Source organism: Perna viridis, chromosome 5 (genome assembly GCF_037379345.1).
Source record: "Perna viridis isolate PV_CMFRI_1.1 ecotype Kerala chromosome 5, ASM3737934v1, whole genome shotgun sequence".
NCBI classification, from domain to species: Eukaryota; Metazoa; Mollusca; class Bivalvia; order Mytilida; family Mytilidae; genus Perna; species Perna viridis.
This window is the reverse complement of record NC_142449.1, coordinates 26,919,891-26,946,036: the sequence shown is the minus strand read 5'-3', so window position 1 is coordinate 26,946,036 and position 26,146 is coordinate 26,919,891. Positions and strand designations below refer to the sequence as shown.

Sequence of the window (26,146 nt, the reverse complement as noted above, 5' to 3'; positions counted from 1 at the left end):
ATCTCATCAAATTTGACAGCGACGGGACTACTTCAAAAATAATGGTTTTAATCTAATATCTACAGATAAGCCTTAGATATAAATCAATATCTTTTGTAAATATTTATAATAAATATTTCATATGGTTCCATCGATTTAAATGTCAGCCTTACAATTGTAACAATTCTTTTGAATTACTATAAAAAGTGTTTTGCCATTAGACATATTTTGAAACGGAAGACTGGTTACGTTTATAAAGCAGCGTGCTATTGAGTACCATGATAATTGAGGAACTTTAACTAGTATGGGTTAATTGACGAGGTGTTTGTTGACAAGATTACACCGGATTTTAATAATCCAAAAACAAGAAAGAACACATACTGTGAACACAAGGATATTGCTGGACCAGGTATGTTGCCTTTATTCTTCTTTTTGTAAAATATTCGTTCTACCCCTGACTTAACTTTTTATGAACGGGTGTTTCTAGAAATTTGAAGCAGATGTGCGAACCCTGCAGTTGCACCTGATCCATGCTCTCAGTTTTAAATAGGGCATGAGGCACATTTTTCATTTGTTCCTTCGTACTCTTCATGTACTTTGTTGTGTGTGTCTGTTTTTCCTTGTCCTTATCGCTGGGTTACATATATATATATATATATATATATATATATATATATATATATATATATATATATATATATATATATATATATATATATATATATATATATATATATATATATATATAACAACAAACTGATCACATTTTTTTAAGCAGAGTTGAATTTTGATTTAAATTTTAATACACAAAACGTGGTCCATATTTGAATAGTCATTAGAGAGAATCAAAATTATCGAAGGTCATATATAAAGCAAAAACATTGTGCTATATTTTTCCAATCTAGTTTTCGTTCCATTTCCCTTTTTATTCGCTTTTTTAGTTTAAACGAGAAACAAGCTATATATGTTATGTTAAAACGTGGAAACATAAGAGTGGATTTGTGTATATGATTGTTACAACTAAGTCACCCTTAAATATTGTAGTTTGAAAATCGATTTGTCTTTTGTGAATTCGACCGAGTGAAAGTGTTTCTGTCATAATATAAGTCTCATTATTTCATGTCACCATGCATACAACTTAAGATGATCAAATTCCATACCCTCATAATCCTACCAACTCAAAAAGTAGCACATTGTCTCGCTGGCTCTAGTAAGCAAGCTCCACTCGTGGGTACGCCCCCTGTCGAGTCTCAGTAGTAATTGCTTTTTCGCCAAGCAGGCGGTATACAGGAGACACGACAACTGGTTGGTTCGAAGTCATAATAATCTATCCAACTGTGGTACGATGCTTACCCGTTGGCTGTCGCGTCTGAAAAAAAAAACAGGGTCTATTCGATTGGTTAAACGTTATGAAATGCATGAAATATCTGTCATCGAAAGTAAAACCACAATGAAGCAATCAACCCAATAATAATACCAACTCAAAAATTAACACAACCACTAGCTACAAAATGTACCACCACCCCCTGTGTTCCTGCTAGCACTACAATGTATCTGCTTTTGGAGTGGGTCAACTTGTACATTTATGAATATACATGTATGATGTAAATGAGAAACGGACATAAATACATATTACATATATAAATAAAGATTTCTCCTTTGGTATTTGTGTTACAATAAGCTAATGTAAGTTAAGAAATTTAAAGGTTTATTGTGACAAATTACGTGATTATCTGCTTAAGTATTTACTTAAGTTGCATACAAGGAGTTATTTTACGAGGTTAAATGGGTTTTATATGATAAAGCTGATTAACTCCCCAACACTTAAATGATTACAAGGATATTTAATTTCAATTATGCACAATCCTGAGTACTGTGCCCTGACTTAGGTAAGACTGCATGTTTTAATTGTCACAAGGCTGTGACCACCATAGAAGACTACATATGTAAATTGTCATAATGCTACAACCACCATGAAATACAAGTCATTTGTAAAATAGTAAAGATGCTACGACCATCAGGTAAGGCTACCTATGTACATTATTATTAGGCTACTACCACCAGGTAAGGCTATATCTGTAAATTGTTTTGAGGCTACGACCATCTGGTAAGACATTCAATTTATACTACATATGCAAATCACCATAAGAAAACAGCCATCCATTATGACTAAATATTTAAATAATTATTATAATTATTAACGACCATCTGGCAAGACTACATATGTAAATCAGTTTCAGACCATGTAAGTTATCATAAGACAACGGCCACCAGGTAAGACTATATATTTGAATAACAATAAGGTTACGACCACCAGGTAAAAGTACATTTGTAAATCCTATGAACATGACCATCAGGTAAGACTACATACGTTAATTATCATAAGGCTACGACCTCCCGATAAGATTACATATATAAATACTAGTATCCATTAGGCTACGACCACTAGGTAAAATTATATAGGTAAATAACCACACTGCTACGACCACCATGCAGGTAAAACTACATTTGTAAATCATCTTTAGACCACGACCATCAGTTAAGACTACATGTGTAAACAGTCATTAGATCACGATCATCAAGTAATATTATAAAATTTTATGTAAATTATCATTTATTCAGGCTACGACCACCAGATAAGACTACATATGTAAATACTAGTAATCATTTGTCTACAAACACCAGGTAAGACTACATTATAAATATTAGTAATAATCATTTGGCTACAATCACCAGGTAAAGGTAATACTTCATATGTAAATACTAGTGATCATTAGGCTACGGCTACCAGGTAAGACTTCATAAGTAAATACTAGTAATTATTAGGATACAACCACCAGGTAAGACTACATATGTAAATGCTAATGATCATTAGGCTACAACCACCAGGTGAGACTACACATACCAGTGATCATTAGTCTACAACCAACAGGTAAGACTACATATGTAAATACTAATGATCATTAGGCTACAACCACCAGGTAAGACTACACATACCAGTGATCATTAGTCTACAACCAACAGGTAAGACTACATTTGTAAATCCTAAAGATTGACCAACATCAAGTTTGTTAGGTTCACTATCGTATACGGAAATGTACAGACCAAAAGTGGACTAACCCGTGCCATGAAACATTTTTGTAAAAGAAATTTGTGAAAATATAATTATATTCATCAGATATAACCTGTGGTTATAATTGTTCATAACGAATATGACTGTTTATTAAATCATACTACATTCTGAGTAGTCCCAATGTTTTAATGTTTGGCGTGGTAAATGTAATATTTTAAAAAATGTAAATTTCAAAGATGTCACTCCTGGGTCGATTAATGTATTTTTTTTCTCAGATCGTGGTTGGATTTGCATGTTTGGGGTTTTCAATGCTTTATGGGAATTACTTAGTATTTTGTGCGTATTTCCAATATTCAACTCGTAGCGATGAAACAAAGTCTCTGCACGGTTTACCTGGTGATATAGAGCTAGCTTCCATTCACTAACTGTCAGTTCAATACTTATTCTATCCATGATCCGAAAGCCTTAAAAAAGGTCCCTCGCTGTGGATGTATCGGTATTCGATACAATATGTATCAATGACACTTAAATCTTTTAGATTATCCTCGTAGCAGGTCATGCTTTGATTATTTTAATCAACGTGCCGATTATAATGACTTGAACATGATTAATTGGGTGTAATTGCTATATTTGGATTTGAAGCGTTGATTTTCCCATAAAAATATTACGGTACCATGGGGTCCATATCAACACGAAAGATAACGGTCGTCGGCAAATCAATAAGCAGGATTTTTCTATACTTAAACATGTTCTTTCCATTTTTGCAGTCACTGTTGCGAATCAACTTCAGCGCTTACAGACATGAGTAAAAGAAGTAAAGACATCAAAGTGAAAACACTCAGCTTACCCGGCGAACGTGGACCGGAAATACAACATCGTCTGACACAGTTCAACCAAACGAACAAGATGAAGCCCGGTACAAAAACTAAAAATGTCCAAAGTACGAAAATAGCGACAAAAAATTTGACAACGAATGTTGTGCATGTCACTGTTCCGGAAGAGAATGAAAACACATCACCACAAACAAAAGACAGTGCAAAGAGTAATTTAGAATCGACTACGATATCTTTAAAAGAAATCGATCAACAGATTTCAGACATTAGTGGCTATGGAATGAAACCACTAACCGAATTTTGTTGCGCACACGAAAAAGACGCTACCGGAAGTTGGATAGCTGGAATAGAATTTGTTCAGGATGGTCATATAATTCTTCTTGACACCAATAATTGCAAACTTAAACGTTTTAACACGATGTTAAGATTTTTATCCTCAGTTGACGTTCCTGTCGATTGTGCAAACTTGACAAAAATATCCAGTAAGGAAATTGCAGTGACTTGCTTGAATGAAGTGCATTTTTATTCAATTGGACATTTTGGAATTAGTCGATCGCCTAAGCATTTTGATATTAGTGGCGATGCGTATGGAATAAGCTATGAAGACGGGAGATATTCTATCATTTCTGACGTAGATTTGCCGGAAAAACAGGCTATCCGTATTTTAGACATATTCGGCGATGAAATCCATGTGATCAAACCACAAGACTGTGTAGGAGAAATTACCCTCGGACCTTACTGTCAAATTAGCGCTAAGCACAACGCAGTCGCTGTCTCAGACTTTGACAACAGAATGATTTACTGTTTTAATTTCAAAGGTTCTTTAAAATGGAAATGTAGTGTTGAAGGTGGTCCAAGAGGATTGATAAAAGTGGGAAACGATTTTATAGTTTCAGATAATTATGGACAGGAGATATGTGCAATTTCTGTAGAAAGTGGTAAAAAGAGAACATTGTTACAAGACGATGATGGCGTATTTAACCCGGAACTCTTAGCAGTAAATCACAAAGACTTAAAACTTGCAATTACCCAAAGAGCGTTTGACACAATAAGCATGTTCAATTTAACAAAGGATTCTTAAACTTGCCTAATAGACTATTTTCACTAAAATACATAATGTAAAACAGTCGCAAAACTATGCCTACAGCACGCCTTATTATATCTGCCATATATAATTCATAGTGCTAGAGAAATATGCATGTAAGTGAACAAATTATGAAACGCCATAATATATGTGAACGTACCTTTAAATATGCACATTTATACTTCGGAAGATTATAGCAAAAAAAAATGTACATGTTCATATATATATGTTTGACGTATTGTTTTGTTCGAGATTAGTCTCATTTGAAATCTAGCCACCGAGTGCTTGGTGTTTTTTTGGGTTTTATATTTACGTTGGTGGTAAAATATTTATAGACACCTAATATGCTTGATGATTTTGTCTTTATATATTGTGGTTTCATTTTTACGTTTTGTGGTATTGCGTTGACGTATTTACGTGTGGTGGGTTTGTCTTAAATTATGAAGTATCATTTGTGTTAAGCCACATTTTCGTGCATTTTTAAGGTGGAATTTATTGAAATGCCGATCAACTGTTCCAGGTCAGAGTTTGATCAATAAGTTTTCGTTCAATAGAGCCAACCACTCCATTACCATTCGATTGGTGACCGATAAGTGATTTATGATCAGTTGGATCGCCAGAATTGTCTGATATGTGAAGGTTATTTTGTTTTACGAACCGTGATAAAATTTTCTACACATCGCTACAACATAACATAAGAATCAAAGTAAGATGAAACAACCACCATAACGAGAATAGGCAAGGGCGTAGCTGCCTATACGCAAATACGCAGTTGCGTACTTTCGGAAAAAGTAACAAAAATAAAAACACACATTTTAAAGATGAAATAAAGGTTATTTATCACATATGCATACCACGAACGTAGTATAGGCTCTGAAAAACTGGCCCCAAAATCGTTAAAATTCAGGAGTTTCCCTCAGGGCTTTGCCTTGCCGGACTCACTGGGGGCCTTGAGCGATCCCCCCTCCAAGACCCCTCGCCGTAATTTTGCGTACAACTAAAACGGGCATAGCTACGCCCCTGATAGGTATGGTGTATATGTTAAAGCGACAACAACCCAACAAGGATTAAAATGTCAGCCAAGGCACGACCACCAAAGGTAAAACTCGTTAGCTTGACGTGAGGAGTTTATACGTCATAAACAGTTATGCGTTCTATTTTGAGTAGGAAAAATGGTACTATGCTGACATGCATGAAATTACGGAATCTGTTGTAAATATGCGATAATTGTCATCCTCTTGTTTTGTTGCGATATCTCTATTTGCCTGATTGTATAACAATAGAACGACCGGAAGTGCATTTTAGACCAAAAATGTGATCCGCCTTAATCAGCGACGTTTGGACTATTTCGTATGTGTTGGCCGTTCGAAAAATGACGTTGAAAATGACAATGTAATGTTTAAGCGATTACTGTGTTGCATCCAGTGGACGGAAAGCTATGATTTTTTCGCCATGGAAAATTTAGATCTTTTGAAAGTAGTCTTTCTACTTTTCTTGTCTAGATTTGAAAAAAAATAAGCTTAAGTAATTTTTTTTTTTCGTGCAAAAAATACAGACACTTCTCCACATGATCAGAAAATAATTTACGCGAATTAGATACAAAAAAAGTTACCTCCTGGATTTTCTTGAAAGTTGGCAATATGAAAATTGAAATTCCTGGCTACATTTTCGTATATGTCCGATTGAGAGTCACGGTTAAATAAGTGATTATATTAGAAGAATTCTCGTAAACTCATAAAACTTTATAAATGGAATATTTATAATGAATTATCTGGATGCTTATATCACAATATCAAGGGAACGCACAGCTAAAATACATGGAAAAGTTCTTTTAATTAAAAAAAAAACAAGATAAAAAAAAACAGAAAAGCAGTCTCTGTAAGAATCAGACAGAGCAACAACTTGGTCAGAGAAAAGCCATTCGCTGCTAGTGAACAATTCAAATAACTCCGTCAAAATATTGATTTTTTTATATACCCGAATTGATAAAAATAACCCAATGTCCTAGGATAACTACGACAAAATGGCGGTCAATAGTCGAATATCTAACATTGATGTTAAGGGAAAACGGTAGTATTTGTTTTCCCATAGCCGACAATACTAACCTTTTCAGTAATTTCTGATTAAAACTAGGACTCAAAAACCATTTTTGTTGTAGTACTATCATTCAGAAAAAATCACCATGGGAATAGAGGTTAACCGTGTTTTTTTCTCAACCACCATCAAAAGTTTGGTGGTACCGGAAGTTTTACATTTTTTTTGGTTCTGCACTCATTTGTAATATGCAGTCTTTTTTAAATTTCATAAACTATGCATTTTGAAGAATAAAAAAATAAACTTATTTTTTTTTAAATTTTAATCCTTTAAGAATCTGAGAGAAAAATCATCATTACAAACTTTGTCAGTACACCAATCTGCCCTTTCTAAGTTCTACTTCCTTTCATCTGGTACGAGAACACAATTAATTCCCCTTGGTTTTCGTTGTGTAGGAATATAGTTCCAACTTTGGTAGTAGGTACCTTACACATTTTTGCATATTTTTACTGGAAACTTATTTGCTGAAGTTTTGCCTCTAATTGGTAGAAAATAGGTTAAAATTATATGGAATTTTTTTTCATTAATCAAATCTGACTAAAAGTTGTGATTTGGTTCAGTGGAAGAAGATTAAAATTTAGGACTTACAACTTGGTTCATTTGTCATGTTTACCCCATCTCCGGGTTATATGTATTAATTTCAGGAAATGATGGTAAAATTTTCTACAATTTATTTATAAAATCCTGTCTATACATATCTTTAGGCCAGTGAAGTTTTATTCAGTTTGTGCCTGTAGAATTTTTTTTAATCTGCTCAAATGTGTATATTGAAATGCACTTGAAAATTAATTGTGGTCACGTGCCATCTGAATACTATACACGATTGGTCAACCTAATGCAGGGACATAAATAATACTATTTTCCCTTAATTATCGGTAAGAATGTGTGCAAAAAAGATAATGAGAAAAATCAATGAAGAAAGTATCCGGCGAATACATACATAGCGTTTTTTTGCTTAGACTCCTTAAGATGTCAATGAGCACGGAACTATTTACAGAAAACCTGGACTTTTCTAAATTTCTACATAAAAACAAGAAAGATAACGACAAATTGACTGTAATTTGACTACATTAGTTTTTCTCCTTTTTGTCTAAAGGTATGACTGACAAAACAATTAGAAATACTAGGAGACAAACTTCGACAACATGAAAATTCATGATTTAAACTAGTAGCTTTTTAATGATAGTAACAAATCATCAGTGTGGTTATGGAAACGATGATTTGTCTAACCTCCAGTTGGTGATCCAGGAATTTCGGAATGGTGGGGACGCTGACTAGCCTAAAGGAGTCGCTCCAGTAATCTCCTTCAAACTTTTGGCATACATGTATGGGGGTAGGGCTCAAATAGTTTAAAAGAAAACATTCTTGTCTCTTGAATTGAAAGTGCTTTGAACTGTTAGAAATTCAACTGTTTCGTTTCACTTCAGCGGACACTTTAAAAGACCCGCTGATGGAAGGTCCAGGATGCCTGTTAATTTATACATCCCGTACCTATATGAAGCGAACGTCTTACAACTGGTATTAGTCATGGGCTGGGAGGCTCCATCTTGCACCCCAATCATCAACTTATTCATGGTGATTTTTAGGTACCTTTATATCTCCCATTACTGAATCAATATGTCTCCAAAGAATATTCTCGGATTCTTTTTAATTATAAGCCTATATTTGTACCCCACTTGGTCAAAAAGCAAAGATGTTTGTCTGGTATACGAATTGTTCTATTGTGTTATTAGTTCAGTTGCAGAGTTTAATTGTTCTTATTAAAATTCTAGTTCTTTATAATGCGTTTATTGATCACCTGACAACCCCGACTGACAACACACGTTCTTATAGTTTTGATGTTGCGATGTTGTCGATTTGTTTGGTTTGTTTTCTATACTTATTACTTTTAATTTACATCGATGTACTTATCGTTCGTAAACTAACCAAAAATTTACACTAACACTGTATTTAAATACATTTTCATATATAGACGAGTCATTATAAACACATAAAAAGTAAGATAAATGAATTTTCAATTTAAGATATCAATATATGCATATACCTTGCACTTTAAAATCAAATGCATCAAATATGTGCATCGAAATCAGTCATTCGCGTCGTCATCTGATTTCAGCTTACAGTGAAATCGCTGTCTATACTGAACTTTGAATAATCCGAAAACCTGTCGAAAACACACGCTTCTTAAATTCTCTTTATTATCAATAAAAATGTATTTTCTACCTTGGTAAAGCGGACACCTGTCTCAACAGTTTTTTTTTAGTTGAAACAGGGTTCAGTTTAGACAGGTTTCACTGTAATAAATACCAACGCCTCCTAGATGTATAACATTTTTGTCTCCGTTTTTTAATTTAAATAAGAAACCCCAAAGGCAAATTACAAATGTCAAATACTAATGTCAAATTGTGGTAAAGTTTGATGATTTTTACTTGTTACGAAATGTATAATTTTATTTTTGATTGAGAAGCTGCATTTAAAACGTGATCCATTTTTTCTGCGCAAATACTGAGCATTTCAAAGGCGTTCCGGGATTACAACAAACATGCAAGGTAATTTACAAATATTTTCAAACTTTGTATTTGTTTTTTTTTTATCGTATGAAGTGAATATAACTAAAATTTGCATTTTAAAAAATTATCTAGAAAACAAAATTTAAAAAAAAGAGCGCAAAACTTAACTAAACAATTTTAATAATAAACTAGATTTTAGAGAAGGATTTTGAAATTGTTCTATGACAAGCATTTGCTGACAATAACTAATGTATCATCCCAACCATTAAGGAAGTCTTGTCCGACATTCGTATATTATCATTTTTGTCTAAGTTAACTGTTTCCTTTTCTCTGTTCCGTATAATGATATAAACAAAATTAGAAGCTACGTCTGTTTTAATTTCTTTAATATTAATTGAAGGGGAGTTCTGCTTTGTTTGTTTGTTTTTGTTTTTTTTTTCAGTAGCGGTTCTTTGTGTCTTTTGTTTTGTTTTGCTGTTTTCGTTTTTTTAGCGGATCTACTATGTGTACGATGGAATCTCGGATTCTTCTTTTGTTTTCGTGTTTTGTTTGTTTTGGTTTTTTTTTCTGGGGGATGCTTTGTTGTTTGTTTGTTTGTTTGTTTTGTGGGTGATATCGCGTTTTTCTCTATTTCCCTTTGAAACGTTTAATTTTTAAAGATTTTTTTTTGTTTCTGAAATTCATTCGACACACCTAGAGAGAAGACTTGACACAAATGTTGTAAAATAAGGAAATGAATGACTGGTTAAAAAGTATTGGATGTTAACAAATTTATAGTTCAGTTTTACATGTTTAAACGTTTCTTCACAATTCTTTATATACGCGGGTTCATTGCATGACCCGGTGTATGCCTCCGTATGGGAGTAAAAAAAAATAAATACATCCAAAAATTTTCTTGCATTGCTGCACATTCCTTTAGCTCTATATACGCCCCCAAATCTTGAATTCTGGACCCGTCCCTGCTGTGTATGCAATATGAAGTGTATTTTATGGATTGTTTCTGAGTTGGAGCTTCATGTATCACTGTTCATTTCATGTCTTGCAATTGAGACCAGTCTGATTTAAAAGGAAATGAACTTAAGTAAGTTACGAAAAATAAATATAAATACCGAACTCCTGAGCATTCAAGCACACAATTGTATTAACAGAAAACCATAGCCACCATAGCAAAGGTCATCTTTAATTACGTAACAAATAATTAACATTGGCTAGAGAGCATATTGACAACTGACCAACTAAAATGGGACCCATTTCATGTACAACAAACACAGTTATCAGTCTCTTATGTCATGGTACACTTCCAAATGTCCTAAAATTTCCAGATCACTAGGGTTAGATGACCACTGCCCAGTAGTAGATAAATAAATAATTTCACAGCGAAACACAAAAACCTTTCACCAGTGGGTCCTCCATATCAAACATTTAAAACCATTATGTAAAAAGGTAAATAAAAGGCATAGATAACGACAGGTACGTTATCACACGCTTGTCACAAATGATATTCCTTACAGGTGAGACTGAGATTTACTCCTTTGCTTTAGATTGCTATGCTTCAGGCTGCAGGACTAGATGAGTAGTTCCAGTATACTCGTGAAATTAAGAATGGCTACAAGCGTTGACGATTTGAAGTCTATATTTTTCTGGAGAGCTGTAATCGCCGAAGCCATTGGTACGTTGCTCCTTGTGTTTGTAGGATGCGGATCTTGCTTGAACTGGGATGATCCGCAAAAACCGACGGACAATAATCCCGTTGTTCAGATAGCATTTTGTTTTGGACTTAGTGTTGCCACCATAGTTTGGGCTATTGGTCATGTCAGTGGTGGTCACATCAATCCAGCAGTTACTGCCGGTTTCTTCATCACAAGACGGATAAGTCTTGCAAAAGCGATGTTTTATATCGCAGCTCAGTGCATCGGTGCAATACTTGGTGCCCTTATTTTAAAGGGCGTAACACCGTATGAGAGATGGGGTGCCTTAGGAACTACTGGATTACATAAAGAAATGGAAGCGGGCAGAGCATTTGGTGTGGAATTCATGATAACTTTTGTGCTGGTTTTTACCGTTTTTGCTTCATGCGACGGAAAGAGGAATGACCTCAAAGGCTCCGCTCCTATGACAATTGGACTCTCAGTTACAATGTGTCATCTTTTTGCTGTAAGTAAAAACTATCTTCTTATAAAATGTACCAACCAGATCATTAATTTTACCCCCAATAATAATAAATGATAAAGCACGATAGCATACACTTTTCTTAAATTTGAAAGTTTGTTTACAATAATTTTGGCTTTCTTACATTTTTTTTATTACGAAAAGCCTAGAGCATGGTGCTAAATGGTGTTCCAGTTTTCTATAAGGGCATTTTGTTAATGGATTATTTGTTGGTTGATCCACACTGGAAGCGTATGGTGTATAAATATTTTTTTTTCTTCAGGCAATATTTTTGCCGGTCTCTTTTTAAACATCGTGAGAATGTAACAGGGTGCTGATGCATAGTTATCAATAGTTGGGTTAAATAACCGGTTTCACTGTTCGTTAATTATCAGTTGTTATAATGAAAATACAGCAAGCTGCTTAATTTTCGTATACACTTTAAATGAGGTGAACATGGATCGTTTATACTAGTAAACACTCTTTTATTTAAGTAACAGTCCAAATAAAATTCAGACACTGCTAATGGTAAAGTGATTAATGGCGAAGGGAAACCCACCAAACAAACGATGCTTATTTTAGTCTACATATGTTATATTTTCGCATAATGATATAATTATTTCTCCATTCAGATCTACACTGTCTAGAAATTCATACATTCATCTCCCAATGAAATCAACGAAATGGAACAAAATCAAGAAAGATAACTCTTTCTTAGTGCCAATTTCATGTATAAACTATATAAATTTTATCCCAAAAGCGCAACAACCAAATGAAAAACTATCACTGGTTATGTGGTCTGTAACTGATTCTGAATAAGAAATTAAACTGAATTCGGTGGTTTTTCGACGTGCATGAATCACCTCTTGTCTGATTTAAAAAAAAAAAGACTGCTACATAATCCTACACGCAGTGCTTAATGAATATGAGAAATTCAAACGAATTTACATAATATGTGTTTTGAAGGAAAACTGTCTGGAAACCACTTCAATTACACTCACAAAAAAACGTATAAATTGAAAAAAAGAAAAAAACTGCAATAGAACAGCAGAACAAAACATAACTCTAAGATGGAAAGAACTAAGAATGTTAAACTGACAATAGAATGGTAAGACACAATTGTAATAGAAAGCGGAGATAAATTTCAAATGAAACTACAATAAAATGCCTTATACATATGTATACACTAGCACTGCCATTGCGGATTGACAATGAAACAAACGTAGGTGTTTGCTGAGCCAAAAAAAAACGCTATGGAAGGTCAACATATGTCGCCTCTGTATAGGCGAGTGGGGGTAAATAGCTTTGCTGGTGGGCACCCTTGGTCTCTCTTCTGGCCAAGGATATCATTCTAGGGTTAAATCATGAAGACGTCAGTGATAATCCGAGGTCAAATTGTTGCCACCGTCAAATCAAATTTCATGATTTTACGGAGACACTTTGGGGAGGAATGTGAACCAAGATGAGTATGTAAAACAAGTACATGTATTATCTACGTGTATCATTGAGTTTGACTGATAGGTATACATTGACGGTTCAGTTATCAGGATTCTCAAAACCTAGATAGTTTACTACAACACTTAAATAAAGTTCTGATAAACAATCAAATGTTTATCTAGAAGTCAGTTAGAAATTCGGTCAAGGGTACGGGCTTCAATATCAGTATTTTTTTCCTTGTGACAATTCTTGACAGCATAAAACTAGGTCCTAATCAAGTGCAAGTGTTTTTCCTATAGTTTCTTGTTTTTTTTTCTTAATTTTTTTCTTGTTTTTATTTTCATGTGTCTTTTTGCTTGTGTATTTTGTTGTCAGTTTTCTTAACCATCATTTGTCTATTCATCGATACACTGTTAATGGAGTGATATCGACTTTGGTAACACGATAGACCCCATGTACATATATTTACTTACTATTTGTGGACGAATTTTACCTAAGCGGTATGTAGTTGCTTTTAAGTCGAAGTACCCAATTCTACAATTTGTTCATCGAACGATTCTCAGTTAAAACAAATTTATGACTGTTGTCTCAAGTACACTTAATCAGGAGGTTTAAAAATACTCTTTTTTAAAATCGAACCGGTTCGATTTGTCCCATATTTCATTTTGATAAAAAGTTACGTTTTTTTATGTGTATACAATAACCAGGTCTTTTACAGCTTTTAAATTTTCTGCAGCTGAAAAAATAAAGCAATACTTGAACTGAATGCGGAATAATGGGAGGGATATGAAGCTAGATTTTTGATAATAATCCAAACATTCAATGACAATAATATCATTTACTTTTCATGATTTGATAGTACTTCAGTATTCAAGGGTAACTGTCAACATTTCGTTACGTTTCGAGTGGAAAATTATTTAACAGTAGACGCGTGTTGGTATTCTTGGTAGCAATAAAATGAGGACGGAGAGCAATATACATGTACCTTAGAAATATAACATTCATGTGCATGTACTGCATGTTGATGAATGGTTTTTGGTGACTAATTGTGACACACGTAGTTCGTACATTTTTAATTTGACGTTTTTATGTGATACTGGGTGCATCCTTTGTTTTGATCCCTCATTTGTCGAAACTGGCAGAATTATAACCGTGGTAAAATAAATTAGTGTTTTGGTCGTTGTCCGTGTGTTCATATTAATTTGTAATTTGTGTGTCATATGAACTAAGCTAATTATACCTCAAGAAAGGGTATTCTTCTCACCACGCTATCATATAATTTTTGCATTTTGCAGAAAATTATCAGCTTTTTAATTTGCAATAACCTTGTCGAGTCGTGAATACAATATATTCATATCACGTATTTATATTAAAATATACCTTTTTGTATAAGCATTTTAAGCGTTTGTTTAAACCTTTAATATCTTTTACCCTGTATCGCACACCCTATATCACACCCCTAGACCTATATCGCATAACCTATATCGCACCCTAGACCTATATCGAATACGCTTTACCGCACCATTTCACGGACCACACTTGAAGTATAGTTGAAATATATGATGTAATGATTGATCGATTGATTTATTGATGGGTTTAACGCCCGAGCACAATATTTCAGCTATATTCAGGCGATGAACATGAAATTGATTATAAAATGAACATGAAAAATGGGATGGGACACAAGGATAATGGGGTCGGAAAAGTTCTGATCGCCACTGGAAATAGGGAGAGGTGGGTAGGGTCGGGCAATTTAGCCTCCTGTGGCGGAGCGCAAAGTTCCTACTCCTATCGAATACCACAACAGGGTTCTTTAAACGTGCTAGGAACGTGGCATCTTTCCCCACACGGTGCACCATCATGGTTTGCGGTCAGGTTTTCCGTATTATAGCCTGACGACCCCAGCATGTAACACAACCCCCACGGAATGCACCGCCTATGTATCATGACTGGCCCATGATTTTCACATGAAATGCAATGGAAACTGTGAATTTTCTTCATTTGTATGATGCATCTCATAATTTTAGCGAAATTAAATGGAAGTTCTTCGTCATAACAAAATGACGGGGTAGGTACCGGTTTAAGAGCTTGGTGTCTGTTGGTAGCATGAGGAAAATCAAAGTAAAGGTATTTTGTCAATACACACGAAAAATATTAATATAATAAAACTAATTTCAGATTCCGCTGACAGGGTCAAGCATGAATTCTGCCAGAAGTTTTGGACCTGCTGTAGCAATGGATAATTGGGAAAATCACTGGGTGAGTAGGATTAGTTGTCGTTGGTCTGTATTTATACATGTACTTTACAATTGTTCATTTATAACATCTACATCTCTTAAAGCCAAACCACCTGACATCAGCAATAAAATATCGATAAAAACGCGAAGACTTATAATAAAACACTTTGTACCTATTGACATTGCGATAAACACGGTATAAAAAATTTCGATTAAAGTCGGTAATCCGTGGCGTTTCAAGCCTTTAGGTATTGAAATGTGTACCATCGAATTCAGGTCTTAATCTATTTTTATTGTATTTTCTGTGATATAGACGCAAAATCCTTGACATATGCATGGAATAAAAATACCGCCTATCCTATTCGGAATCCTATGCTGTGACGGTTGAGTATACTGTACAGTCAGTAGTACTCAATTGGCAGCAATTAAATTAGAAAAAGTGCGGTTTGCGTGGTTGCATAATTTCAATTATATGAATAATACACTACATGTTACTTGTAAACACCAACTAAAGAAAACATGATTTTTGTGCAACAAATTTCAAAATTAAATTCTTTTCAGGTATACTGGATCGGGCCGGTTTTGGGAGGTTCTATAGCCGGTCTGCTGTACGAAAACATATTTGCAGCCAATGCTTCGGTAAATAAAATCATGGAGTTTTTATTGGCTAGCAAGTATGACACAGAAGATTTTCCTGCCCAAGAACAAAAGATAAAAATCATAGCTGGATCTGACGAAAGTGACATCTTTAATAAAACGGAAGAACACGTCCCTATGTTCACAGCAGATAAACAAGAGCATTCACAGTGAAACCTCAAAAGACTATTTTAAAATCTTGTGAATATTTCATTGCCATTAATCGTTTAAAATTCATAGGAAAATCATAAGTAGCACTTTCAGTAACTATTTGTGCTTGTGATCAATATAACAACGTTTTTCCCACAAATACCTCCTCTAGAAAAAAAACTTACCAATGATAGAGTGTATTGCTATAACAAAATGAAACCTGTCCAAACCGAACTCCGTTTGGACTTTAGAATTGGTCAGTTCGGTTTACCAAGATTCGAAATAAATAAAACTGATATAAAGGGTCTTTCAAAATTGTTTGGTTAAGCTAGAATTTCGGATTTTTCATGGTTCGGTATAGACACGTTTCGCTGTATATGAGTGATTCATCTTGGTGAATGATAGTGGTTGTTCCTGAAGTTCAATATTTATGGCCGTAACCTTAATCATAAAGCATGCATCAAAAATATATCCATAACACAATAAAACGTAAACTGTATATAAGAAAATGTGTCTTCTCAATCATTTATGGTACTTAAGTGTACTGCAACTTAGTTTCAAAGAAGGTACGTTAATAAGCACTTATCAATAACCAATTGATGCAATAACTGTAAGAAGTTCTGAGACAAAGACTGCTTTATTTCCGGTTACTGGGTCTTAGAAACCTCATTCAAGTAAAAGAACTCACGCATCAAACAGATTTTTTTTCTTATTCAGGTTTAAGTAGTTTCATGTAATAAAAACTGTTCTTTCTACTCTGCGGTTTGATTTGCATGATTCTCGGCAGACCTATAACCGCTTTCTGATTTACCTATGTATCACTCCGCTAGCTTATATAGACTCTACTATACACTATGTGAAAAACACTACAAGAAAATACACCAAGCACTATTAACTATGACTGAAAAATAAAAGTGAATAAGTTACAGACAAACAAAATTATATAAAAACAAGTGTTGCAAATTAAATATTATATGGAAGTGTTTATAATTAATTTAAAAATGTAAGATAAGGCGGCAACCCTCTGATTTTCTAGGGGGAGGCTATGGGTTTCTTGGAAAAAGTTTGTTTCTGGAAAATGTGGAAAAAAAACAACTTGACTTTCCTCTGGAGAGAATAAAAATGACAACAAAATAAATTGTTGCCTAAAATGCCAAATAAATAAATAAATAAATAAATTGTTGCCTAACTTAAAACATGAAAAAAGTAGTAAGATGACAAAAGGAAATATTGTTTTCAATAGATGGTGAATGTTGCCTAACTTAAAACATGAAAAAAGTAGTAAGATGACAAAAGGAAATATTGTTTTCAATAGATGGTGAAAAATACTTTTTTTAAGTTATTTTTGCTGAAGGTGAAAAAAAAAGTTTGTCTCAGTAAAAAATCCATACCCTCCCCCCCCCCGAAAATCAAATGGTTTCTGCCTAATTTAAGCGACTACCGTCACCTCAATATTTATAGTATCTGAATCTAAATGCCTTCATGTATGCATTCCTATAGCACGCATATGCCCCCTTTAGCATTATGAAAATTTTGTGTTGTTGAACTGAACGAATTAAAGCTGATTCCAACATATAAAACAGCAGCGCAAGACAAATTTTGTTATGGTAAAACTCCAGTCCTTTCACGCAAAATAGTACAGTTTCGCGCTTTTGTATTAAATGTGTAATGTAATCAAAGCATCCTTCGCAGAGTTATAACCGCTACCCGATTCAATATGTATCACTCCGCTATCCTATAGGATCGGATATACTGGATGTGAAAATAAACACTCCTAATTACAAATTAAATCCACCGCTGTACTGTACTGATGTGCACAAAGAGGCTGTGTTAAGTACTGAGTGCACAGGGACTTTATGTCACAATTTATTACAGATTCATTAAATGGACAAAAATTGTACTAAAATGCTGTTTTATTTTTTTTTTTTCATTTTACTATTCATGGCCATACACTAAAATCGAAACAAAGCTTGATTCTATATCTTAGACCATCGTATAGCACCGACCGTTTTTATCCTAGCAGGGATGGAGCCTGAGGTTTGATGAGGTCGAATAAGAATGTTTTTGCCCAAGTGCAAAATTTTCATTTATATTTCAGGAAATATCCGAAATCAAATACATGTATATTTATTTGAAAATCTTCTTTCCTAGATAATTGGGAAATAGAAAACATTACGTTTATTTTTTTTTTAAATTAAAAAACACCAATCATTTATATATTGCAAATACACGTGTTTCACAGCCCTCCCCCAACCCATGGTCGGTGCTTAAGCTCACCAATAATACATGCTAGAACAGGAGAGAAGGCGTGATATTAAGCGGGATAACCGCTACCAATATTAAAGGGAAATACCATGTTGTTGTGAACGTTATTAATATCGAAAGTAATCTGTAATTGAAACAAATTAATATCCTTTTCTTAATTAATAAACCGAGATTTATAATTAGGAAATTTGAATTTCCCGCGCCTATGGGCGCCACCATGACCAGTTGAACTGTGACGTCACGAAGTCGGTTTGTAAAGTGAAACTGAAAGTAAACAGGTAATTGATTACGATGTCCGAAGAAATCGCAAATTTGGGGCTTTTCCCCTGCAATTTCAATCCAAAATAAATAGAAGAAGAGATTGAGGCACAACATGTATAAGCAAATGTCAGACATCATCGACGAACAACGGGATTTGCAGCCAGGTGACAAGTATTTGTAAGGAAAATCGTATGGCTACTTCCGAAGAATGTTCGTGTTGCTGGTAAAAAAAATTCAGAAGATTTCTCTTTTATTATTCATGCAATCGTAAGCTTGACAAGTCATCGTGTTTTGGTGATTAGATAAACATGATCATAGAAATATTTACGGAATATTCTTTGTTTACATATTATTTGCAGTACTTGTATCAGTACCAAACCGACTTAGTGACGTCACGAGCCAATCGGAAGCTATCGGTAAAAATCAATAAAATCTGGCTATGATCTTCCTTCAGATAGAAGAGTTCTGCAAGATGGCTATCCCCTTATATTTTAAGGATTCCGAACTTTGCATAGCCTTGAGCATTTTTATAAAACGCACATTTTGCATTTAAGGTTATTTATTTTTGTTTACGTGTGTATGATTTACCATAAGAGCCCAACTTAATGCAAAGGTGATCTTTCCCTTTAATCTTGAATAAACTAAATAATAGCATATAACGGAATGGCAACAATCTAATAAACTAACGACACGACAAAATATGATACATTTATCCTTACTAAAAGAAATTCAGGAAGAGGAAGACTCGTAACTAAACCATACCAAAAAAATGACTTCTCTTTTGAAACCGTCATCTTTCAAATTTGAAAAAAAGAAGCGCGAAATTTGGCACTTTTGATTTTCGACCAATGAGCGACAAAATGCAAGGAAGAACAAATAAGGAAATGCAAAATTCTGTTGGTGTGGCCTAAACCCTGACCGAACTTCAATTGTCGAGTGCAACGATCGCAGAGATAACAATTAGAAATCCCATGCATATATAGTAGTCGTTATAAATGGTAACATTCTATAATTAAAACTAGTTCATGTACACTTGGCAATTAATTCCATTTTGAATTTCACACTTGTGCATTTTAATGCCTATATGATCAATCAATTGAACCATGTTTCCATTAGCAAATTAGCCTGGGTAGTGTACGACAGAACTCCACACTGAGCCATAGAAACCAGATAGCGGCGTAAAAAATTCTTACTTAGATGCAGCCTAAGTTATTAATTGGATCCAGGTCTATTTTCGAAATGGATAGGGTGATTCTATGGGGAGGCAACATTTTCCTATTAGTAAGTTTGATTATTTAATCTACCAATGTATTATCCCATACTTTGGAGATAATACATTGTTGGAAATGACGGTATAATATGTTATGAAATGGTCTTCCCAATATCAGGATATTTTATGTATTTACTTTCGTGGATCGGACAGTGTTCGAGGAGGGACGCGACGATAACTGATAGCCAGTAATTATTTTATGACCACAGAAATTTTCTGATTTTGGATTTAAAACGCCACTCATGACTCCAGAGGATTCAAACCCGAAAGTCTTGGGATTCGGGAAGGACTTCTGGGTACGGTACAGGATGGTAACAAGTGTCGATGATATCAAATCTCTCCGCTTCTGGAAAGCAGTTATTGCAGAACTTATAGGAACTCTTTTGTTAGTAATGATAGGCTGTGGGTCATTCACTGCGTGGGAAGACCACAATAATGAACACCATATTTCCAATGCCGCCAGAATAGTCCAAATATCACTGTGTGTGGGGTTCGGAATAGCCACTCTTGTGTGGATATTTGGCCACGTAAGTGGAGGTCACTTAAATCCATCTGTTACCATGGCCTTTTTTATTACTCGTCGTATTAGTCTGGCAAGAGCGGTAATGTATGTTGTCGGGCAATGTGTTGGTGCTGTTATTGGAGCCGGACTTCTGAAGGGTGTGACGCCATCAAACTATACAGGGAACCTTGGTGCCACAGTTCTCCAACATGGAATGAATGGTGGAAAGGGTTTTGGAGTAGAGTTCTTCATCACATTCGTATTGGTTTTGACGGTGTTTGCTGCCTCTGATAAACACAGAAAAGACCTGAGAGGCTCCTTCCCTTTATCTATTGGTATAGCCTATACATTCTGTCACTTGTTTGCAGTGAGTATAAATTAATTAAGTCTCTTCTATGCAAGACAAACTGTGTAAAGTAAAATTCGCGAAATTAAATTTTGTAAGGCAAATATATATATATATATATATATATATATATATATATATATATATATATATATATATATATATATATATATATATATATATATATATAGCATTGTTTCCTCTTACCAGCAGGGTGGGTAGGTTCATTTTTCAGAAAAAAAAAACATTTAGCACGGAGTTAACGGAGAAACCAACTAGATTTAAGTACTTGAGCCATAATTCCATAAACAATATATTTGGTAGGCACAAAAGATAGGGTAGGTAGGGTAGCAGGAAACAGACATATTATTCTTTTGGTCTAGTATACTAGAAATAAGTGAAAAAAATTTATTTTTGTATACTTTCGTGGGTAATGAAATATGTCTTGAAATTAATGTAGCACCCTCAAATGGGCATTTTGCTGCCGATCGACTAATTAGTGTATTGTATTCTCTTTGTTATCATTTAATGCTGTTGTTTATTTAATCTAGAACATGAATAATTTGCTTTTTATAACTGACCATAACTACATGTAGTATTATATACATAACCAACCCAAACGCTGAAAGATAAACAAAATTAAAAAAAATATTGTAACTTGTTGCTCTTTTCCTCCCATTTATATATCAAGCAGTCTCATACTTAAATGGCACTTTTTATGTGTCACATCGAGAATTTAGTGCATTTTTTTTATTATATCCGTTAACGCGACGAACATCTTGATCAGAAAATAGAATATTGGTGATAAAAATAATTTTATGTATAATATCGTCATCAGATTTATGACAAATGAGAAATGAATACTATAAAAAGATGCCAGAAAACTAAATTACTGTTAAGAGCAAAACAGCGTATGTTGCATACTAGTAGGTCCGCTGAATTATCAAGGGCATATGTTTCATAATTTACAAAAAAATGTAAACAACTCGTCTGCTCTAGTTGATCTATTGACCTGTTAACATTTCACACGATCGAAAATAAAGAACTAAATGTAAATGTACAATGCAGTATATCATCCCCGTCACATTGAAAATGCGACGAGCAACATGTCGCCCTATTTGTATTTGTAAGATCGTCAGACAATAGTAGAGCTTACAATTATCTTTCTTCACAAGGGCCTGTGCTTTATACCAATAATGAAATTACACATTCAATGCTATATATAGCCCATTGTAAAATAGATAGTGATTCTTAAACCAGCGAAAATATATTAGAGAAATCGAAATGATCTAATGCTTATAACGATGTACTATAACATTTGGGGCGAAATTTTGCCGTTTGCATGTTCGGAAAAATGTTTCACTAATCATTTTGAAAGAGATCTTACAGAGGAAAAATCAGCATCCGGTGCACCTGGTCTTTATTCCCGGGCTTGTTTAAGGGGATTGAAAATCCGCTGGTTGCTTTTTGAACTGTTTCTTTTTTTTTGGGGTGGGGGGGGGGGTTGTTTTCTAATTTTTTTTCTTTCGGTTCCTGTTTATTGTTTGATGTATTGTCTCCGCCTTTTTGTTAAATCTTGGTATTCGAAATTCAGATCTTTCGCTCTGACAATGATTGCCCTTTATGTATTTCTCTTACTATCGAAGGCGCACATGCAATACAAATCACTGCAATACAAATACACTTCAAAGTAAGGTGTTATTTGTCTTATAAACCCATTTTGGCCACTAAGATTATAGAATTATGTAATCGCCTTCCCCTGTCCGGGCAAAGTTTAAATGGAAATGTCATAAACTTTTGTTGAAAACTAATAAATTGCACTTCTCCAATCTGTGTACATAATAAAGTTTTTGAAGTGTGATTGAATTTAAATGGGATAAGAAGTTTGTGGTAAATTTTGTCTTATAAAGAGTGGTTTATATTGATATTGACGATTTATGTACAAGTTACCCTACACTTTATTGGTTGAGTCAATGGGTAATCATAGGTTATTTCGACCTCTCTGTCTTTGTTGTTAGTAAGTGCAAATCAATTCTCTTGGTTGTTGTGTTTAAACGGCCATTATCGCTAGATAAAGGAGGTAGACCTAGGGTAAGGGACATAACTCGTGAAATCAGTGATATGTTTGCATCATATTTAATTTCACCGAAGCCTCTCAAGCTTTCGTTTGAAGCAGAATAAAATAAATCCAAGTTAATTAGATGCTTACATAAGATTGATGTAAAGTGCTGAATACAAACGTTTCAATGATTTTTTTAAGAGTTGTGTCCTTTACCCTAGGTCTACCTCCTTAAGTGTATTTATCTCTAGAAAGGTGGACGTCATATGTGCCCAATAGAGTGGACCCTTCCTTCTAGTTAAATCAATCCAATCGAAGTCCTAATTTGCAGTGGCAGATCCAGAAGGGGAGTTCGCCGACCCCACCGCCTAAAATTGGGAAATTAAATTTTTTAGCATGAAATTTAGATTTTTCACAAATTCTACCAACAACTTGTAATCCTGGATCCGCCACTGATTTGTTTTGACCTAAAACTATAACTCGTAATACGATCATTGCGCAATCTCTCTGTCGTATTCATTTGTTTGGGCGTAAATTAAAGGACACAAAAGATGAAAAATAATACAATTGTTCATTATTATATTAACACATTTTACATACTAGTATTCCTCAACGATATAGCCGTCTGTACACAGTAAGCATATGGTCATAAATATCAGCGTATCATATATAATGCCCATTGTATTTTTAAGAATCTGAACTATCGGTCCTATGCTTCAACCATTTCAGTCGGATGCAAACAAATCGTGGTTAACTCTGAGGGTTAATTGGTAATTAATGATCATACTATCAGTGCAACACAGTCCAGCAGTTGTATAAGGTCGTTAATTCAAACTGATAAGACCTCTAATACTTCAATCCCAGCATTAATGGAATTGCTTAATGTTGGTTAACCATTTCTAACAAGGTTTCTATGTGGCTACAAATTTGCGTTCTGAAATGAAATAACATCGTTTTAAGAATCGTCTACCGAATTGACTGGAAAATATTGACTTGATACTTGCAAAGGTTTTTCATCCAGTAGTATTAAATAATTGTAAACAATACGGACTTTTTTTATTAACAAGCATATAAAGCAATGACAAATGCAGGTAAATCAAGGAATACTGATGTCAAGAAACATCATGACACGCATAGTTTCTCTATTGTTGAAGGCTAAGTATAATGGATAGGCAACTACTATTTAAAGTAAATATTGTTGGTTTAAGGTTCCCATGACTGGAGCTGGGATGAATACTGCAAGAAGTTTTGGTGCTGCCGTTATTTCGGGAGTTTGGACTAGCCACTGGGTAAGTACAAAAGGTGCCAACTGAACCTGGCCAGAACCACACCTGCAGAATTATACAGCGATGGATTCAGAAATGTATAAGACGGTTCGATCCGGACATATAAGAGGGGCTTTCAGGCTATCATTTGCTAATTTTTACCGGCATTTGACATAATTAACATTTTTTTCCCACAAAAGGTTTGTATACATCACTTTAACATTTCGTATGCAAGGACTTGTTTTAAATACTCCTTCGACCCAATATCATTTGCGGCTAACTAGAATTTGATTGCGATTAAACGTTTGACACAGGATAAAGTTGACTCAGTTCGAAGTGTCCAATTTTTCGCGACCCTTATACCTAAGCGGTTCTTATCTGTTAACATCTTTCCCATTCCCCTTTTTGGAATAATTTTGATGTTGAAAATCCCGAATTTGCTAATTTCATAAATAATATAATGGTTGTGAGTAGGGAAAAAAGCAATTTGACCATTTTTTTCAAGGCTGGCCTTAGAACTACCAGTATTTAGTTTTCTCAACACTCTTAACCAAAGCAGGTAATTATTATTAGTTCTCAACACACACGCACAAACAGGTGACCATCACTGTTGTTTTTTTAAGGTCTACTGGTTGGGACCATTACTTGGTGGGATTCTGGCCGGATTAATGTACGAGAACCTCTTTGCTGCAAATGCTTCACTAAACAAAGCTATGGAATTCCTCCTAGCGAGCGATTACGACACGGAGAAACATCCTGGCAAGAAAGCGAAGATAAGAATCATACACGAAGAGGATGTGGAGGAGAAGGAGAAAGTTCCTTGTGAGCTACATTCTCCGGATACACCTATTGCTATGCATCCTTGACTTGAATGCACGTGACAGTAAGGACGACATCTCATAAGTTTACATTGGGGAATTGTATGACTGGAGATTTGTTTTAAATGGAACATTGCGCTTGTTTTCTTAGGTTTATATATTTCTGGTTGTAATCATTTTTAAGAACAACACTATACATTATATGCACATTTCCAAAAGAAACATTATTTTACGGCAAAATTAATTTTTTTCTTTACAATTGTTTCCAATACAATTTGACAAGGAAGTGAAGTCTGTTGTAACATGCGGAAGACCGGTTAGGATGCAGTAATTGTATGTGGTATATTCAATTCAAATTCAAGATTTCTCAAAATATTCTTATTATATCTTGATGTCCCATTGAATTAATCATTGTTTCATTATCTTATGTTATCAATAACTTTCACCATTTTATGCAATTTGAATGCTTCATGTTTCTTCACTGAATAACTCTATAATTTACTTTACATCTTTTCTCAAGTTATCAAGTTGAGCTCATATAGAAATACATAATCATCTCTATATTTCAATACATACTTTTTTTTATTTCAATAGATTTTGCACACCATTTAAACAGCAAATGATTAACATTCTTAAGAAACGTGATTTGTATCCCAATCACGCTATGTATCATGCTTCACAAAAGAATACACTCAAAAAATACACATAGAATAAGTCTATACATGTTATGTCTCCATTGTCATTTGTTTCATTAATATATTAAAATGTAGAAGAGTTTAGAAAAGTAAGTATTAAATGTTTGATAGCACCCATTTTTGAAATAAATAAATAAAAAATATGTTTTACTCGAGAGTTCATTTACAGACTTTCTTTCTTTGTATAATCATCACAAGTCTTTCTATGCTTCTGATTTTACGATTAGTACACAAGGTGGCAGATGAGGGGTGGTTCCATCCCAAACTTGAAGGAAAATCATGTTAAATCTAGACAGAATTTTGGCAAAAATCAGTAAATGATAGCTTGGAACATCACTGTTTAATAAATATAATCTTCTAGATTGGAAACCCCCTTATTATTTTCTGGCTCAGCCCATGAAACCAGGTCACAACACATTTTATTGTCCACAGTGAACACAAGAAAATAAGAGCCAGTCTTTAGGTCAGTTGAAAATTGTTTTTG

At 34.3% G+C, this 26,146-nt stretch overlaps 3 protein-coding genes across 3 annotated transcripts; all 3 read left to right on the top strand.

Annotated features, from left to right (window-relative positions):
• Positions 1 to 156: 156 nt before the first annotated feature.
• Positions 157 to 5,321, top strand: LOC148616882 (uncharacterized). The gene is made up of 2 exons (XM_088584033.1): positions 157 to 388; positions 3,820 to 5,321. Exon 2 carries the CDS (start codon positions 3,854 to 3,856, stop codon positions 4,964 to 4,966), a length of 1,113 nt encoding a protein of 370 aa, XP_088440159.1. The 5' UTR covers positions 157 to 388; positions 3,820 to 3,853; the 3' UTR covers positions 4,967 to 5,321.
• Positions 5,322 to 9,474: 4,153 nt separating this feature from the next.
• Positions 9,475 to 16,936, top strand: LOC148616881 (aquaporin AQPAe.a-like). The gene is made up of 4 exons (XM_088584032.1): positions 9,475 to 9,612; positions 11,115 to 11,727; positions 15,337 to 15,417; positions 15,957 to 16,936. The coding sequence occupies exons 2-4, from the start codon at positions 11,143 to 11,145 to the stop codon at positions 16,203 to 16,205; spliced, it is 915 nt and encodes a 304-aa protein (XP_088440158.1). The 5' UTR covers positions 9,475 to 9,612; positions 11,115 to 11,142; the 3' UTR covers positions 16,206 to 16,936.
• A 1,755-nt stretch (positions 16,937 to 18,691) lies between these two features.
• Positions 18,692 to 25,824, top strand: LOC148616880 (aquaporin-5-like). Its single transcript, XM_088584028.1, has 3 exons — positions 18,692 to 20,846; positions 24,093 to 24,173; positions 24,773 to 25,824. The coding sequence occupies exons 1-3, from the start codon at positions 20,220 to 20,222 to the stop codon at positions 25,013 to 25,015; spliced, it is 951 nt and encodes a 316-aa protein (XP_088440154.1). The 5' UTR covers positions 18,692 to 20,219; the 3' UTR covers positions 25,016 to 25,824.
• The last annotated feature ends 322 nt before the right edge of the window (positions 25,825 to 26,146 follow it).

What these genes read in the sequence shown, in the direction of transcription:
- LOC148616882 (XM_088584033.1), top strand. Translation starts at nt 3,854, where the DNA reads ATGAGTAAAAGAAGTAAAGACATCAAAGTGAAAACACTCAGCTTACCC.
- LOC148616881 (XM_088584032.1), top strand. Translation starts at nt 11,143, where the DNA reads ATGAGTAGTTCCAGTATACTCGTGAAATTAAGAATGGCTACAAGCGTT. An exon ending in CAATGTGTCATCTTTTTGCT is followed by an intron (nt 11,728 to 15,336) that starts GTAAGTAAAAAC and finishes AACTAATTTCAG; the next exon opens with ATTCCGCTGACAGGGTCAAG. An exon ending in ATAATTGGGAAAATCACTGG is followed by an intron (nt 15,418 to 15,956) that starts GTGAGTAGGATT and finishes AATTCTTTTCAG; the next exon opens with GTATACTGGATCGGGCCGGT.
- LOC148616880 (XM_088584028.1), top strand. Translation starts at nt 20,220, where the DNA reads ATGACTCCAGAGGATTCAAACCCGAAAGTCTTGGGATTCGGGAAGGAC. An exon ending in CATTCTGTCACTTGTTTGCA is followed by an intron (nt 20,847 to 24,092) that starts GTGAGTATAAAT and finishes TGTTGGTTTAAG; the next exon opens with GTTCCCATGACTGGAGCTGG. An exon ending in GAGTTTGGACTAGCCACTGG is followed by an intron (nt 24,174 to 24,772) that starts GTAAGTACAAAA and finishes TGTTTTTTTAAG; the next exon opens with GTCTACTGGTTGGGACCATT.